Raw genomic sequence first — 18548 nt, forward strand, 5'->3', positions numbered from 1 at the left:
CAAAGTAGAATCAGAGAGTGAACTTCTGCTACCAGTTCTAAAACTTCCTGCCAAAGAAGATCATATTAGTTCTATGCCTGTTGTCTTTCAATCTCAAAGAACTTTTTTTTAGAAAAAATAAGATATGATTGTAGATATGATATGTAGTCTCATTTGTGTGAAGAATAAGGTTACAGCTAGTGGGTATAAAGTGTTTATTTTCTCTGGATGAATTTCTTTTATGCATTTAATCTTGTTACTAATATTCTCTGAGACATTTGGTAGAAAGATGAGAACAAATGTAAATAAAACCATTTTGGTACTTTCTTGCCTGCAAAAATGTTTTGCAATTAAAAAATGGCAAAATAAAAAGATAAAAACAAAGAAATACGTATGCCATTCTTTTACTATCCGCTTCATTTTTTTTATAGTGGATCAGCATCCCATTTGCCTTGTCCCATCCTGAAGTAACAAACATTGGGTACACAGCTGTACATGAAGTATATCAAAAACCTTGGCTTGGAAGCATTAAATCACCTGACATATACATATGGCTTGACAATTTCTTCTTACTGGTGAGATTTTTGTGAAAAACCACAAACCACTTAAGGTTTATTTTCCAAATTGCAAATTGTCTAATGCAGAGAGAAGCAACCTAGATCCCTCCAGATGTTTTGGGCATCAGCTCCTATCAGCTCCAACCAGCAAGGAATTGTGTTGATTGTAGCCCAAAATGATTGAACTATACAGTTACATGCCCTAAGCTAAGCAAACTAAGTTTGAACAACTGCACAAATAACCTTTTAAATTTAATTGTATGCTAAAGATACAGTATGTAATTACAGTTATATGACATTGTGAAAAAGCAGAAGACCTCTTTATTGCAAGTATCTTAGGAACTCTTCTAATAGCGACTATGGCAGGATTCAGTAGATCTGCATCTAAAGAGCAACTGGACAGATACATTTGTTCAATCTTTCAAATATGTATTTCGGAAAAAAAGCACTTAAAATCTTGAAGTAGGAAGATATATTTCTGGGTTACAGAGCAGGACAGAAATATGTGAGGGAGCAGTATGAAACTGATTTAATATATAAAAATCTCAATACAATTTCTGAATTCCTTGTGCAAAATTAACTGAGAAATGATGCATCAGCAATTGGTTTTTAAAGCCAAATCAGCTTCTCTGTGGATAAACAAGTTAAAACAACAGCTTCTACAGATAGTTATTTCTTGAGATTTGCCAAATCTATCACTGGACATCCCTTTCTGGAACTATTTTCTGCCCAGAAGAAAAGGAACTAAAAAGTGTTTCTCAACTCTGACAACTTTAAGATGCCTCAAATTCAATTCACAGAATTCTGGGAGCAGAGGCCCACACATCTTACAGATGCTAATGTTTAGAAGCACTGAAGTAGAAGCAAGACAAGGGTAAAAGAATCATGGAAAAAATATGCAGCAACTTTTTTATATCCTGCTGCTTTCCTGAAATGCAATCCAAAGAATAATGGGGTTTGGGGGGAAATCTAGCTTAAGTGGACAACCTTCTTTCTAAATATCATATTCCATACTTTGGTCAGGAAAAAAAATGCTTGCAAGGTTTAAAGCACTGTTTTACTGCTGAAGGTATAAGGGTCCTTTAGACGACTGCTAGGCAAATAGGTTTGATAAAGGCGCTTGTTGACTAAATGTGTTTTTGCTTGGATTCATGTCAGCATCTGTTTGCCAGGAATGAATGACTGCAATGTTGTTTATGATTATTTGTAGATGTTAGGAGGAATCCCGTGGCAAGCCTATTTCCAGCGAGTCCTTTCTTCTTCATCAGCTATGTATGCACAAATGCTCTCTTTTCTGGCAGCTTTTGGGTGTCTTATAATGGCAATACCTCCAGTTCTCATTGGTGCCATTGGTGCATCAACAGGTACACCAACCTAATATTTATCCTAATAACAAATTAATCATTCTGAAGGCTCTAGAAATGAGCCTCTACATCAGGGGTGTCAAACTGCAGGCCAGATGCATCATGGCGAAACTGTGCACACCCCATTGCTGGCAATGGGGGGAAAAGTTGTGACATGTCACGTGATGTTGCAAGTCTGATAACCCTGCTCTACACATTTTGAAAGTTAATGTCTAACAATAGATGACTATCCAAAATAGTGTTATCTCAAAGCTGTAGTAACTTACAATGTTTGTAATATATCAATGCTATTTTTTTCATTATGGTGTAGTTCGCAATAGTATTAAAACAAACATGCAAACAAATGAGAATGGAATTTAGTTTGGAAAGGCCATTTGGGCAACCAGTTATAACCATGGGTTCAGTGTGAGAATACAAATGGAAGCATTCTTCACAGGTTTGTAGCTCTGCTAAGGCAAGTGCAGGAAAGGGGAGGTCTATGTAGTTCCACCATTGAACTGCCCTTAATGTTACTCCTATCCTTCAATCAAAATCTGATCAGGGAAATCTGAAAGCTAAAGTTCACCCACCTTGAAGTTGCTACAAATGGGTAATATTGCTGTAAATAATTACCTGTGAAAGGAGTGAGATAGGTACTGAACAAGTGAATGGGATGAGCTGTAGAGGGTAGCAAACATGGCACTGTAAAGTTTCGATGCTTTTGATTAGCTTGTAAACAAGCTCTTTCTTTGGAGCTAAATGCCTGGTTAATGAGCCTTCCCCTGTTTTCTCTATAATTAGCTAGTTTCTGATCCTTTCGGTATCGAGTTTTGTTTACCGTTACTCTTTCCATTTCTTCTATCTCAATATACTATCTCCTCTCACCTATCACCAGCCTTTTCTCCCCTTTGTTCCTATTTCTGGTGGAAGTGGAAAGGAAGATAGAGAAATAGCAAGAAAGAGATAGAGATTTGGATCTTTGCAGATGAAGAACAATAGTTTTATGATTAATATAGTTGAGATACCTTGTTTTATAGGCAATTCTGAGTTTACTGAATTTTGGACATTTTCAAATCAAAGTACGTAAGGACCATGAGATAATTTCTGCAGATACTCCATATCATTCTTTCTTTAATCCAGTCTCAAGGAATCCCTGTTCACAACTATCTATTGGTCTGTGAGGAAAACTATGATAGAATCTAATGTAGCTTTTATTAAGAGCAAGATGGAAGCCAGGAGTTTGACCTCCCTCTTGCATAATGCAGTCTGAATCCTGATACCGCTTGAGTTTCTTCTATTTAAATTTTAATTGTATAATGTATAGCTTGACCTTTATGAAACCTGAATTAAATGCTCAGCCTGAATCCTTTTAAAGTCTACTAGATTTCACAACTGCAAATTTGGCATAATACTAGCCAAATTCGGCATCTAAATCATAAATTTAAATCTAATGAAGACATACTTTGTAACACATGACTGTGAATATTTGGATAGAACAGCAAACCAGAGCAGACCATAGAATCCAGCAATTAAATACAATTTTTTTAAGTTTTAAAAAAGTCTGTTTTTAGTTGTTGAAGCTTGATTTCTTTTTTCAGGTACAGGTCTATCCACTAGTAATTAGTGTATGTTTATGTTACAGCTTGGAACCAGACCGCATATAATAAAGATCCCAAATCTCAAAAGGAAGGTGACATGATATTACCACTTGTCCTTCAATATCTTTGTCCAGTGTACATTTCATTCTTCGGCCTTGGGGCAGTGTCTGCTGCTGTAATGTCCTCTGCTGACTCTTCCATTTTATCAGCAAGTTCTATGTTTGCACGGAATATATACCAGCTTTCATTTCGGCAAACTGTAAGACTATATTATAAACAGTTTCATTTTGTAATGTTATATGAGCTGTAGTTGACAGATTATACTTTACTGTATATAGGAATGAAAGAGTACCTTGAACCATTTTGTGTTCAATCTTTGATAATCATTGAGCAGTGGAGGAATTATGTTCTGATGTTCTCAAATCTTTGGATGTTCTAGAAGCAAAGGTCTTCCATAGTTTTTAATCTGCAAAGCTTAAAGGGAATTGTAACCATGTACCTTATGCTATATCCAAATGCTTGAATATTGTGAATAAAGATTTTCTGGTTCATATTAAGTTAGGATTGCAGTTCATCTTCAGTAGCTATCTCTTAAAATTGATTTGTACAGGCAGATCTTTTCAATTAACTCTTATTGTATATTTCAAATTGGAAATTGTGAGATAGGCAAATGTGCTCCAAAGAAGTGGCCTTTGCCTGAAAACCTACTTTATTAAATTATGAGTAACTGAGTAGGCAACTATGAATTAAGTGAAACATAGCCAGGTGAAGAATTCCTTAAGTCGAAGGCATAATATTGGGATTTAAATTTACAGTATTTTGGCTTCATGACCAACGAAAGAATTGCAAACTCGAAACTTTTCCATAGCTGGATAACTCGCACTAAATGCAATGTTACCATTTATGAAAATACAGCATTTAAAACAAAATTTTAAAAGTGCCTTTTTGGCCTTATTGCAGCTGAAAACAATTCTCCTGCATGAATTCAAAGGAATATATATACAGTATATCTCCCTTTATTCTTTGTTAGCAAGCCAAAAAATTTACACAAATATGAGCTGCCACTGCTGTGGCTACTGCCTGTAGATGGCCTTGGGCTGGGTTGAAACAGGAAATAAGATTTGTCCCGTGTCTGGGGCTAAGCAAGTGTATTCTAAGCAAGTGTATATATTCTTAATAGTTTTAAAAATACGAATCCCAGGCATATTTACTTAAAGTATAAAATCTTCGAACACTGAGATGGATAAAAAACAGTCATTTATAATAAGCAATAAAAACAGTCATTCATAATAAGCAATAAAAAGTAACTGTTTAAAGCATATCTGCCTAATTTAAGCTTTCGCTGGTCCTCTGCCAGCGTCATCAAAGAAAGCACTGAAGGTTTGAAAAACCATTGGTTCCGCGCTCTGCTCATTGGCCACGTGATGGACACATACACATACACACCAACACACAAAGAACATCCAAATACAGCAAGATCAACTAAATCAGATAGCAGAAAGCAAGGGCGGCATATAAATAATAAAAAAAAAACATTGGGGTGGCTAGTCCAGGGATCAGATAAAGATCAGTGGATAAGCACTGAAAGAAAGTCGTATGTGCAAGTGAATCGGGGCAGGGAGCTGTTTGCAGAAATCACAGAAGGGAGTCAAGAGGGAAAGCCAGGCATAGCACAGAATGGCCAATCACAAGCAAGGAGGGTAGAGAAGGAGGGCACAGAGAACAAGGAAATACAAATACCAACAGCTACGACATTGGATGAGGAACAACAAAAGAAAACAAGATCAGTTAAGGCAGTCAAACGAAAACAGATAGGGAGGAGAAAGTTTTTCAAAAGGGACAGTAAGACCGGATTGCAAGGGAAGCTATGTGAGACAGTCAGAACAATCACGATTGGCTAGAGCAAGGTCCATCACAGGGCCAATGAGCAGAGCGCAGAACCAATCAGGCTTACCAACGGTTTTTCAAACCTTCAATGCTTTCTCTGATGACACTGGCAGAGGACCAGCGAAAGCTTAGAGTAGGTAGATATGCTTTAAACAGTTACTTTTTATTGCGTATTATGATCTTTTACCAATAAACAATTTTTTATCCATCCGGTGTTCAAAGATTTTATACTTTAAGTGTGTGTGTGTGTGTGTGTGTGTGTGTGTGTGTATCAGGATATATTGCTATTAGTAATAATTCACACAACATCTACCTATCATAGAGAAAGACTTGACAGACAGATAAAAAAATGTCAAATCCATTTAATCACAGTCCAGATGACTGTACAATCAGCCATAATACTGTAATAATATTTTCCTGTCTTTCAGGGAAAATTCCCTTTATACTAGGATTGGATGCCAGAACAAATGCCAGAATTGTAAAAGGAAAGGCATTATCATGATCCACTACATTAAATATTTGTTCCTGTTAGATACATCATATATGTCTCAGATTCTTTAATTGCTGATCATGTTATAGATGTCAGATTGTTTATGAGCCATAAGTATTTTAATAACATTCTTTTTATCATCTTGAATTCATATAATTCTGTTGATACCTATGTAGTGTATAATTATCTGTAGTAGAAAGCAAAATCAAACTGTTCCTATATTTTACAGGCTTCAGACAACGAAATAGTTTGGGTCATGAGAATTACCATTTTCGTGTTTGGAGCTGCAGCAACAGTGATGGCTCTGCTAGCTCAATCCATATATGGTCTCTGGTACCTCAGCTCTGACTTGGTTTACATCATCATCTTCCCCCAACTTCTATGTGTTCTTTTTATCAAAGGAACAAATACTTATGGTGCCATTGTAGGATATTTATTTGGGCTCCTACTTCGAATTACTGGAGGAGAACCTTATCTATCCTTAAAGCCTTTGATTTTGTATCCTGGTTGGTATCACGATGAAGAAATATACGTTCAGAGATTTCCTTTTAAGACATTAGCAATGCTTACTTCCTTCTTTACAAACATTGCTGTGTCCTATCTAGCAAAATACTTATTTGAAAGTGGCACTTTACCACCCAAATTAGACTTCCTTGATGCTGTTGTTGCAAAGTACAGTAGAGAGAACATGGACAAGGCTACTCTTGTGAAAAGTGACAATATTGTTTTAAATGAACTGGCTCCAGTGAACCCTCGACACAATTTGACTCTGAGCTCTACTTTTACAAATAAAGAGGCCTTCAGTGATATGGATTCAAGTCCAGAGGTATCCTCTGCAGAGGAGAAATGACAACAACCCAGATGAAGAGAAATACTGCTTTTGCCTCACCCATAGCGCAATAGGGTACGCTGCCATGGGAAATTAAAAGTAGCTTGGGAAGAAATGGATGGAGACAAAAAAAAAACCCACTACCATGTAGCTCTTTTAGTTTGTTTCTTGAAAGAGGAACAGTTTGGATTAAACTCTCATACAGTATTATCAAAACATGTTGGGTAAAATTATAGTATATCTCATTCCACCACAGTATTTGAATGTCAAAAAGAGAAAATGCAACATCCAGAAAAAAAGACATTGGTTTCTTTAAAATTTATATCACTAATTTGCACAGCTAGAAGTAATTTTCAAATTCAAAAATCCCCATTTTCCCAGTTCTCCTCCATCTGCTAACTGCCAGCTTTTATTTTGCACATCCTGAAGCAAGATTGAGTTGTTGAATGTTGGCAGCATTCTCAAAACTGCACCAATGAACATTCACTTAAAGAATAAACATGTACTGGTAGTAGTGAAGCTTTCTTGGGTTTTTTATAAATAAGAAACCAAATGATCTGTTAAGCTCCTAATATTTTGACATGCACATTTTAAACAAAATGTAATGAAGACCAATATTCAGCACTGCTATTTTAATGATGTGACTGGAAAAAAGTGAGATCATCAACTATTCGTCCTAGTTTATAATTGGATGGAATCTATTCAAATAGAGGAACCCTTGAAATATATAATTAATCTGTGAGGCAAGTTTAATAGGAAAAATGTTTTTCAACGTAAAAAAATTGTCAAGATTGGTAAAAACAGGGATTGTTCCCTTGCCTTCAGAAGTAGAAGGGGAAATAAGTTTGACATCAGCTAAGTGTGTCCTGTGTGGTAACAAGATATTCAGCAAGACAGCAAAGGAACTTAGAGATTCTATGATCTCCAGCAATAAATCATGGTCCTGAAATTAATAGATTTAACAAACATGTATATTTTATATCTCTTAAACTATAGATTCAGCACCTTGCAACTATTGAACTATTCTACTAACAGGTTTTTTCCCTTTCCTTTCCTTTTCCTATTAAGGCCTTTTTCTCAGCATTTACCCCTTTATAAAACTTGTAAAAAATAACAGCCATGATGCAACCACCCAGGTTTTCAAATAGTTATATCAAGAGCACCTTTGAAGGTTTTTTAAATATTCAAAATTCCTAAATGGTGCTCAAAGTGATCTGGAAAGAGGGTAAAAGGGAGTTTTAGCATCTGTCTTTCTTCAGCATTTTCTATCATTAAAACAGTTCTTTTTTAATAATAATAAAAAAGCTAGCTGGTTAATGCCTTCTAAGCATGCTAGTTTTAAATGTGCAGTGAGTTTATTTTATGTATAACACTAGTCAAACTTTTGATATTCCTTTGTCATCTGAAATGATATTCCTTGGCAGCAGTTTAATCATCTGGATTTTCTGCTTGTTTTTTTCATTGTGGAACACTGCTAGGTAGCTAATTGCTTGATTAGACTACAAGGTTGACCTTGTGTCCAAATCATAGTTTTGTATAACATCTAACAGTGTGGATTCAGTGTCTGTGTATGGACAGTGTCTGTCCAAATCATAGTTTTGTATAACATCTAACAGTGTGGATTCAGTGTCTGTGTATGCCCCTCATATACTCTTATATAGTCAGTGCCAATATAAGACTTGGTAAATTGCTATCATGTGTGCATTCACCTAATTATGTGTATTATCTCCAAAGCAGTTTTAATTTGGGTAAATGTGGTATACTGTCCTGAGAGAAGGCTATTTTTAAGCTATTATATGTATGCAAGACAATTTAGCAGGAAAACTATGTTTCATCATTTGATGCATTCCCTTAAATAAGTGTTAGAAGTATTAGCCTTTGGGAAGTAAGAACACATCCATCCATCAGTATCTAGAACATGGATGAGGGATAATGGTCCTTTTTTGAGTTGTGGACTTCAACTCCCAGAATTCCTGAGCCATCAGGAATTCTGGGAGTTGAAGTCCACAAGTCATAAAAGGGCCATAGTTCCCTACCTCTGATCTAGAATGCTCAATCAGTACAAAAAATAAAAACCTGCATGGTTGCTGATGCTGTCTTTTTTTATTCTCAGATACAATAAAAAAGAGTGAATTGTTACTTTTAGATTGTGTCTCACACTAAACTCTCATCCATAAAGCTATAGTTTTGCATATTGCATGTACTACAAATGTGCTCAGTCATTAGGGAATATTTTCTTGAATACCATTTCCTTTCTTCTCAAGAGCAAGGGGAAACAGAGAAATGCTGTCATTACTGAGATACAGTACAGCCCCAAAGATTTTCCTCATTGGCTGATTATAGTAGCCTCTGAAATATTTATTCCCTCTGGTGCTTTCTCAGAATTAATGACTTCTTTCCATTCACTGGATGTCTCGTCATTCTCTCTGCATTATATTTCCCTCTCTTGTAGACTAATACCAGTGGCAACAATTCTTTGATTTGTAGTAAAAAATTAGTTTTGGTCAGAATATAATTTTTATTGAAGTGTGAATTATATATTAAATACTCTATCAAAAGTTAATTAAATATCTTAATGGATAATATCCTTCTCTCCGCAGTAGCAACTATTAGAGAGAAAAAATAATACTTCTTACAGCAATAATTTGAATTGAAAATTCAATCTGAGAGGAAAAGCTGGAAACATGGCTTGTATTCTTGAAGGGTGAGAACTACTAAGGATAATCGGATAATTCCCCCCCCCTCCCATTTTATGCTATTCACAGAAGACTAAGTCATCAAAAGAATGATAACTTTCAGTGAGTCATAAAATTGGAGGAAGATTAAGATTCATTAACTCCCCAAGCTGCTGCCATTTTCCCATTACTTTCCTGCTCTTCATTATTTCAATGAAGTATTTTCCAGGTGGAGTCTGCATAGAAAATGGCTGCAACTATTACATGAGCTGAATGATAGAATTAGAAAAAGAGGCAGCCTGTCAGCTCCAGCAGAACTGACCTCACAGCAAAATAGGCAGTTCATATGTTTAAAAAAAACAGAAAAGGAAACCAAATTAATTTTCCCCCATCAGAAACCTCAAATTTAAATGCTTATAAGATAATTTAATCCTAAAATTGTACATGTATAAATACCCTGTTGTTGACAGCTAGTTTATTAAAAGACATTTTAAACTTCAGGGAGGAAAGGGACAGGATATTAACCAATTACATATTTTGATTAAAATCTATAAAATTGTGGATTACATTAAAAGTTTAAATTGCTGCTAAAAGAAAAAAAAACATCAGGATTTTCAATATTTACATTTTTCACCAGTTCTTAAAAGGTTAATTTACAGTCTATATACAAATTTTCTTTAATACTAAATCTAACACTTATATAAAATAACAAATTAAATTGGCTCTATTTGTATTTAATTTTTAAAAACTGTAATTCCATTTCTGTATATGAACTGAATCCAACAAACATCCTCACCATATGTTCTGTTGGTTTATAAAAATATGGCCTTATTTCCAAGTCTACCAAATTAAACAAATTATAAACCAGAGATTACTACAAGCCATGGATTGTTATAATCCATAGATTGGCCTTTCAACATGTTGGTTATGTACTTAACCAGTGAAGTTAGGTAACTGTATTACTTCCACCCTTGTATTGCTAATCGTGGGAAAATGATAGGACAAAAAATGAAATTTACCAAATACTATAGGAGCATGACCTGATTTTACAAAGGAGAAGATACATAAATCTCTTATTGTATTTCTCTCCTCACTTAAATCAGCTCCAGAGATCTGCCATTGGCTACAGAAGGAGAAATGTAAAAGTCTTCTGTTCTTTTTTTTTCTTTGCCAAACCTAATTACATGATTGGTATACAGCATATTGTCATGCCTTTTAAAAATAAAATGTATTTTTTATTTAAAAAATCAATAATAGGCTTTCAGTGTAACATGTGGGTTATTCCTGACTGTATCCAGTTAATGAAATATGTTTCTAATGTTTAGGTTTAAAGGTCAAAATCCCAAAGTATTCCTTTCTTTACCTTTATATATGTCTAGAGATTTCCTTCAGGATATTCTGAAAGTTATATTGTTACATCTAACATTAATTTATGCAAATATGTATTTCTAAGACTTAATGATACTGTGTATACATGTTGCTTTTAAATATTTATATTTTGCATCTTTGCAGAACCCAGATAGCACTTCATAGTCAACAGCAGATCCATATTTCATATTTAAGTTTTATGACAGCTGACATTGATCATCTTCCTAAATATCATTTTCAGATTTCAAGATTAGAAAGATAAATATATTGTGAATTCATCACACAATACTGCACTGTAGAATAGGATAAAACAAATTTGTGTATAGGAAAGATCAATGTTTGAAACGCTCTTATTGATCTCCTAAAGCAGGCATGTCAAACTGCCAGCCCGCGAGCCAGATGCATCACGACGAAACCGCACCCACCCCATTGCCGGCAATGGGGGGAAAGTTGCAATACGTCACGCGACATCATTTGACATCACAAGTTTGACATGCCTGTCCTAAAGAGATGGTTCAGCACATTATTCATACTTCTCACTTAATATGTTTTATCAGCACCTATTATTGCACTAGATATTTTTAGGAGAAATAGCTCATCGAAATATCCAAGAAGAATTTTCCATAAAAAGATAAATCTGCAATCTTTATGATCCATATCTATGATCATTGAAACAATGCAAAGAGTCAGAGTGGGTTATTTTTTTTCATAAGATGGAAAACGTGTAACTTGTACTGGTAGCTGATCATCATTCTATATCAAGTATGTACATGCTTCCAATTCACCCAGGCATGAAAACTCATAGGTTTAATATAAAAATCTGGTTTTCTCCTCCTCAGATTTGTATCAGTAAATGGAGGGAGCAAACAAAATTCTATTAAGCCTATGTACTTTTTCTGTGTTGTCCTTGTAGCCTTAATAAGATTGGATCATGTTCTTAACCTTATTCATTAGCATTGTTTCTATATTGATGGAAATTTGTCATCATTCTGACGTGGCTGTTAAAATATAATTCTAGCAAAAGTGAAAAGCTATTTTTGATCCAGGATTGCCATACATCTTAGTACTGTTGATTCAAGCATAAAGCAGGTAAAATACTCCATTAAAATACTAACTGATCTAAAATACTTCAGATCAAAATAGCACCAGAGATGAAAATAAGCTGCCATTTGCTCATTTTACTTACCATGAAACTCCAGAATGAGTTCATTGTACTTGCTCGCAGTAGTGCAAAGTTCCAAAGCTTTACTTGCTTAACAATAGTAACAGAAGTAGATAAAATCATCCTGTTGTAACTGCTTAGGGAGGTAATTCTAAGTAAGCTTTAAAAAATTGCTTTGTTTCATTAGCAAGAAGACTGGTCATTTCTATGTTATGAAAGTTATGGGAGACTGAAGTGAATGTAAACTTGAAAGATATTCATCAAATACTTCTGATAGTTGGATTTTAGTTATTTATTTTCATAGTGGTTATTAACATATAAAATAATTTAAGTCATAGCCAGAAACATGATCAATTACCTGTTTAGACTTCGTGCTGATTTGATCCAGTAAAATGTGTCAGTATATAATTGTAAGTCTGCTATTTAAACAGGGTAATAGTTATAATTATTATTTATTAATGTATATTATATATAAATATATATTGTCTGTCATAAATATATTTTAAAAATGTTTGATTCAAATAAGGATTCCTCTGTCAATATCTCGGTTTCTCTCTGCATGTACAGCAGTATATTAGTATCCACAAATTCAGGAAAAAATATCAAATGTTGTCATATATATATATATATGTTTTCTGAGGTATATTATTTTCTGATATATATTAACATTAAGCAGTGTGTACTGTGTGTGATTTCTACAATCCAAGGTCCCTTCCAACTTTATTATTATTATTATATATTGAACTGAATCGGTCTGTAAAAATACACAAACTTATTAGAATATGATCATTAGTAATTTTCCAGGATGTGTCCCAAATAGGTCTCACAACTCACAACTCATATTTCATTTCAAAAAGAGAACCCCCTAAAATTAGCATCGTCATCGAAACTATTCTGTAGTCTTACAGAATCTAGTAAAACAGGTTAGGTTGCAAAAATAAGAGCAGTTGTTGTTGTTGTTGTTATTTGCTCAAGGATGTTTAATACAATGTTCATGACTAAGGCAGGAACCTGAACAAACCAGATACAATGCTCTAACTGTATTTCTCTTTAGACATACAATGAATAAAGTGTGGTAAGTGGTAAGGCCACACTTGGAATACTGCATCCAGTTTTGGTCACGACAATATAAAAAAGATGTTGAGACTCTAGAAAGAGAACAGAGAAGAGCAACAAAGATGATCAGAGGACTGGAGGCTAAAACATGTAAAGAATGGTTGCTGGAATTGGGCACGTCTAGTTTAATGTAAGGGACGCGGTGGCTCAGTGGGTTAGGACGCTGAGCTTGTCAATCAGAAGGTCGGCAGTTTGGCGGGTCGAATCCCGAGTGCCGCGTAGCAGAGTGAGCACCTGTTACTCGTCCCAGCTTCTGCCAACCTAGCAGTTTGAAAGCACGTAAAAATGCAAGTAGAAAAATAGGGACCACTACGGTGGGAAGGTAACAGCATTCCATGTGCCTTTGGTGTCTAGTCATGCCGGCCACATGACCACGGAGACGTCCTTGGACAAGCGCTGGCTCTTTGGCTTTGAAACGGAGATGGGCACCGGCCCCTAGAGTCGGAAACGACTAGCACACATGTGCGGGGGAACCTTTACCTTTAGTTTAATGAAGAGAAGGTCTGGGGATGACATGATAGCAATGTTCCAATATCTCAGGGGTTGCCACAAAGAAGAGGGAGTCAAGCTATTCTCCACAGCACCTGAAGGCAGGAAAAGAAGCAACAGATGTAAATTAACCAAAGAGAGAAGCAACCTAGAACTAAGGAGAAATTTCCTGTCAGTTAGAACAATTAACCCGTGGAACAACCTTCCTCCAGAAGCTGTGAATGCTCCAACACAGGAAGTTTTTAAGACGAGACTGGGCAACCATTTGTCTGAAATGATATGGGGTTTCCTGCCTGATTAGGGGGTTGGACTAGATGACCTCCAAGGTACCTTCCAACTCTATTATTATTATTATTATTATTATTATTATTATTATTATTATTATTATTATTATTATTATTATTATTATTATTATATTTTATTTTATTTTATTTTATTTTATTTTATTATTTTATTTTATTTTATTTTATTTTATTTTTATTATTATTCAGAGTTCTTTGGAGAAGTTCAACTATTTTATTTATTTATTTATTTATTTAATTTAATTTTTATACCGCCCTTCTCCCGAAGGACTCAGGGTGGTGTACAGGGCAATACAATAAGATACAATATATAAAAATTAAAAGAAATATTAAATACAACAGCCCAATTCAATAGATTAATACAAAACGTTAAAATACCCCTAAACCTATCAGACCAGGCCGGCTTGTTCAAATAAATATGTTTTTAGGTCATGTTGGAAGGAGCGAAGATCGGGAGCTATCCGGAGCTCCACCGGCAAATGGTTCCAAAGGTCTGGTGCGCCCACAGAGAACGCCCTCCCCCTGGGGGCCGCCAGTCGATACTCTTTGACCGACGGCATCCTAAGGAGGCCGTCTCTGTGGGAGCGCAATGGACGAAGGGAAGTTGATGCCGGCAGCAGGTGCTCCCATAAGTAACCCGGACCCATGCCATTTAGGGCTTTATAGGTTGTAACCAGCACCTTGAATCTTACCCGGAGGACAACCGGAAGCCAATGCAGCTCACGGAGTAGAGGTGTTACATGGGAGTCTTGGGAAGCCACCACCACCACTCGTGCGGCTGCATTCTGCACCAGCTGGAGCCTCCGAGTAGTCCTCAAGTGCAGCCCCATGTAGAGAGCATTGCAGTAGTCCAAACGGGAGGTCACGAGTGCATGAGTGACTGTACGCAAGGCATCCCGGTCTAGATAGGGCCGCAACTGATGCACCAGGCGAACCTGGGCGAAGGCCCCCCTAGTCACAGCTCTTATATGATCATCCAAGGAGAGCTGTGAATCTAGGAGGACACCCAAGTTACGAGCCCTATCTACGGGGGGTAATATCTCACCCCCCATAATTAACGATGGAATATTCTGAATTTCCCGAGACGCCGGCACACACAGCCACTCAGTCTTGTCGGGGTTGAGCCGAAGCCTGTTCCTCCCCATCCAGACCCGGACTGCCTCCAGGCAATGGGACATCATGGAGAGGGCATCACTGGGGTGGTTTGGGGTAGAAATAAAAAGCTGGGTATCATCAGCATATTGATGATACCCAACCCCAAAACCATGAATGATCTCACCCAGCGGCTTCATATAGATGTTGAACAGGAGAGGCAAGAGGACTGACCCCTGAGGCACTCCACAAACAAGAGGCCTCGAGGCCGACCTCTGCCCTCCTGCCAACACCGACTGCGAACGTCTCAGGAGGTAGGAGAACCACCGTAAAATGGTGCCTCCCACTCCCAACCCCTGAAGACGCCGCAGTAAGATACCATGGTCGATGGTATCAAAAGCCGCTGAGAGGTCTAATAGGACTAGGACAGAGGAACAACCCCTGTCCCGAGCCCACCATAGATCATTCACCAGCACGACCAATGCCGTCTCCGTGCTGTACCCGGGCCTGAAGCCTGATTGGTACGGGTCTAGATAATCAGCTTCCTCCAGGAACAGAGGGAGCTGCTGCGCCACCACACTCTCAACAACCTTCGCAAGAAAGCGAAGGTTGGAGACTGGACGAAAGTTGTTTAAAACACCTGGGTCCAGGGCAGGCTTCTTGAGGAGGGGTCTCACCACCGCCTCCTTCAAGGCAGCGGGAAAACTACCCTCATTCAGAGAAGCAGTTATCACTGCCTAGAGCCAGTCTCGTGTCCCCTCCCGAGCTGAATAAACCAGCCAGGAGGGGCACGGGTCCAATAAACATGTGGTGGAGCTCAGCCTCCCCATAATCCTGTCCACCTCTTCCAGAGTCACAGGGTCGAACTCCTCCCAGATGACATCGACAAGATCACCCATGTTCTCACCATCAGACTCTGCCCAGTCGGAGGCCAGACCGGTCCGGATCCAAGCAATTTTGTTCGACAGATGCTGGCTAAACTCCTCGGCACGACCCTGCAAGGGCTCCTCCCTCACCTCCTGATTCAGGAGGGAGCAAGTCACCCTAAACAGGGTGGCCGGGCGATTATCTGCGGACGCGATGAGGGCAGCAAAGTAGTTTGACCTCGCTGTCCTCATCGCCGCGAGGTAAGACCTAGTGAAGGACCTTAGTCGCAATCAGTCGGATTCAGACTGGCTGGACCTCCAACAGCTCTCTAGGCCCCGTCTCCGACGCTTCATCTCCCGGAGCTCCGCAAAGAACCACGGAGCCCACTGGGATCTGCACCGGGTCAGGGGCCGCATGGGTACAACTTGGTCGAGTGCCTCAGTGGCTGCCTTTTCCCAGGCTTCCACTAGGGCCTCGGCCGAACTGTGAACTAAGGCGGCAGGTGGGGACCCAAGGGCTGCCTGGAACCACTCAGGGTCCATTAGGCGCCTGGGGCGGAACCATCTAGTTGGTTCAACAGCCCCACGATGGGAATTGGCAAAATGGAAGACCAGCCGCAGGAGATGATGATCGGTCCATGACAGGGGCGTAACAATTGGAGAGCCCCCACCCAGATCATCCAACCACTGGCCAGATAGAACAGCATTAACAGCATCAACAAATTGATATGTTACTGAGAGAATTTTGCACACGTGTATTTGTATCTGCATATAAATAAACTGTGTTTCTAATCAGGCATGAGGAAACAACTCAGGTTGAGGAATATCTTAGCAAATATTTAAGGCTGGTACCAGAACTCTGAACAAATATGTCAGAAGAGTAAAAAAACTCTATCGTGGTTCATTTTTGATGCATGATAAACACAGAAAACCCGAAGCATATCTTCTACTATTAACCTTTTTAATTACAAAGAAACTTATAAAAACACAGAAAAGACTCCTGCCTACATGTCTATCTTCCCAGAGAGCACAAAGAAGAGGAAAAAAGAAAGTAACTTTTGCTTTGGACATGCGCACACAGTAGAAAACTGGCTGAACATGAGACACTCACCATGGTTACAATGACAAGATAACAAGACTGCTTGCAAAGTACAAAACTATAACTTGCTTTACTGAGAAAACAGAAAAACGCAGTGACAAAATACCTAATGATTTTATTCAGAAGGACAAGATATTGAACATGGCTCTGGACCCTCAGGATAAGATTGGAAGAAAGGGATTTAATATTTAAGAAATTTTTGAGCAACATTATAGTGACCACCATTGTTGTGAAGCAGCTTCTTGGTACAGAAAAGCATAAATAGGTATATATAAAGTGTCCAAACCTGTTTAAGCTAAAGAATTGTTTGGTGATGTAATCAATGAGACAAAAACAAGATACTTTCCTCTAGGATTGAGAAAGTTAATATTGGATAACTTTACCCCATCCAATTTTGCCTCAGCTGATTAGGAGATTATTCTTCCTTTGCTTATTAATACAATATTCACTTCCCTAACACCCAGAAATTATGTTAGTAACAAAGCCTAAAAGCCTACCTGTAAAACCATTTACATATTACATATTACCAAATAGGACATTTACATGTCCTACATTTACATATTACATATTACCAAATGTGTCGTAAAATTGAAATGGTAGAGAAAGAAGCAAGCCTGTGCTAATGTGTTACAGATCTTATTTGTCATGCACAGTGAGCAGGAAAATATACTCAGTAAGACTGATATGTGATGACCTGCAATAAATAAGTAAGAAAATTGTTTATCCAACCAATTATTCTTCCATTGGCCTTGGCTAAAAATGTATATTTTCAGCTAATACTTATAAGATAAGTATATATCTCCATTATATAACAAGAAAGAAAACAGAATCCTGGCTAGATTTTATGGTGGTTCTATGACAAAGCTTGGGGTGAAGCGTCACATGCTTCTGGCCCAAAGATCTGGCATTTTAAGCAAAAGCTACACCTCAATGTACACTTACATCACCCAAACAAAAAAAAAAAATCTAAGTCATATTGCAAGCCCAAATATAAACCCTGGCTAAGTTGCCTTTGAGAACCATCTTGGCAGTCCTTAGGACGGTGATGAACATTCCCCAAACAATATTAGATAACTTAGTCTAATGATTTTGTTCATTTAATGTCCTAAATAGGAAGCTGGGGACATTGTGGGAAATAAAAAGTTTAGCTAGGTTCATTTGCCTGGAGACCCAGACCAAAATTCACAGAACGTCAAAATTACAGTATCCAAAGAGCAATAATGAAGTCAAAATATATCTTCTTTCATAGCTCTTTCTTACTACATGTTTTGTAATGCAAACTAAATTTAAATATGTCTGTCCTGTCCACTCTCACACACACACATCACAAGAGTTTGAAATCTTTATGAGGCTTCATCAGCCCTGAATAGTATTCCCCAAGATTCCCCACACAGGAACCAGAGCATGACCCAATGAGTCCAGTTTCCCAAATCAGGAAAGCAAAGACAAATCCACAATCCAAAACACAAATCCCACAAACCAAAATCCAATTCCAAGGTCCACAAGGTAAAGTCCAAAGTCCAGAAACAGAGGTGAAGTTCCAAGGCAAGGTACATGGTGGCTAGACACACACACAATTCAAAATGGAATAGTTGTTCCACTTGCAGGGATAAATAGCCACTGGACAGTATAATTCATTAGGAGGGACAAGGCCGCCTCCTCACAATTACCTTCATCAATGTCCTGTCATGATTCC

The 18548-nt window shown here is 37.6% G+C and overlaps 2 protein-coding genes across 2 annotated transcripts in view; both read left to right on the plus strand.

The window, feature by feature from the left end:
* Positions 1 to 6704, plus strand: part of SLC5A7 (solute carrier family 5 member 7) — a gene marked incomplete at both ends in the record, with an annotated part of 30589 nt that extends 23885 nt beyond the window's left edge. Inside the window, 4 exons of the mRNA XM_083361296.1 lie at positions 411 to 554; positions 1747 to 1900; positions 3522 to 3736; positions 6084 to 6704. Of these exons, the coding sequence (XP_083217422.1) occupies positions 411 to 554; positions 1747 to 1900; positions 3522 to 3736; positions 6084 to 6704 (1134 nt within the window). The remainder of the gene's footprint in view (positions 1 to 410; positions 555 to 1746; positions 1901 to 3521; positions 3737 to 6083) is intronic.
* LIMS1 (LIM zinc finger domain containing 1) overlaps positions 1 to 18548 on the plus strand; it is a 306378-nt gene that overhangs the window by 79690 nt on the left and 208140 nt on the right. The window lies entirely within an intron of this gene.

The sequence above is a fragment of the Vipera ursinii genome (assembly GCF_947247035.1).
Source record: "Vipera ursinii genome assembly, chromosome: 4".
Lineage (NCBI taxonomy): Eukaryota > Metazoa > Chordata > Lepidosauria > Squamata > Viperidae > Vipera > Vipera ursinii.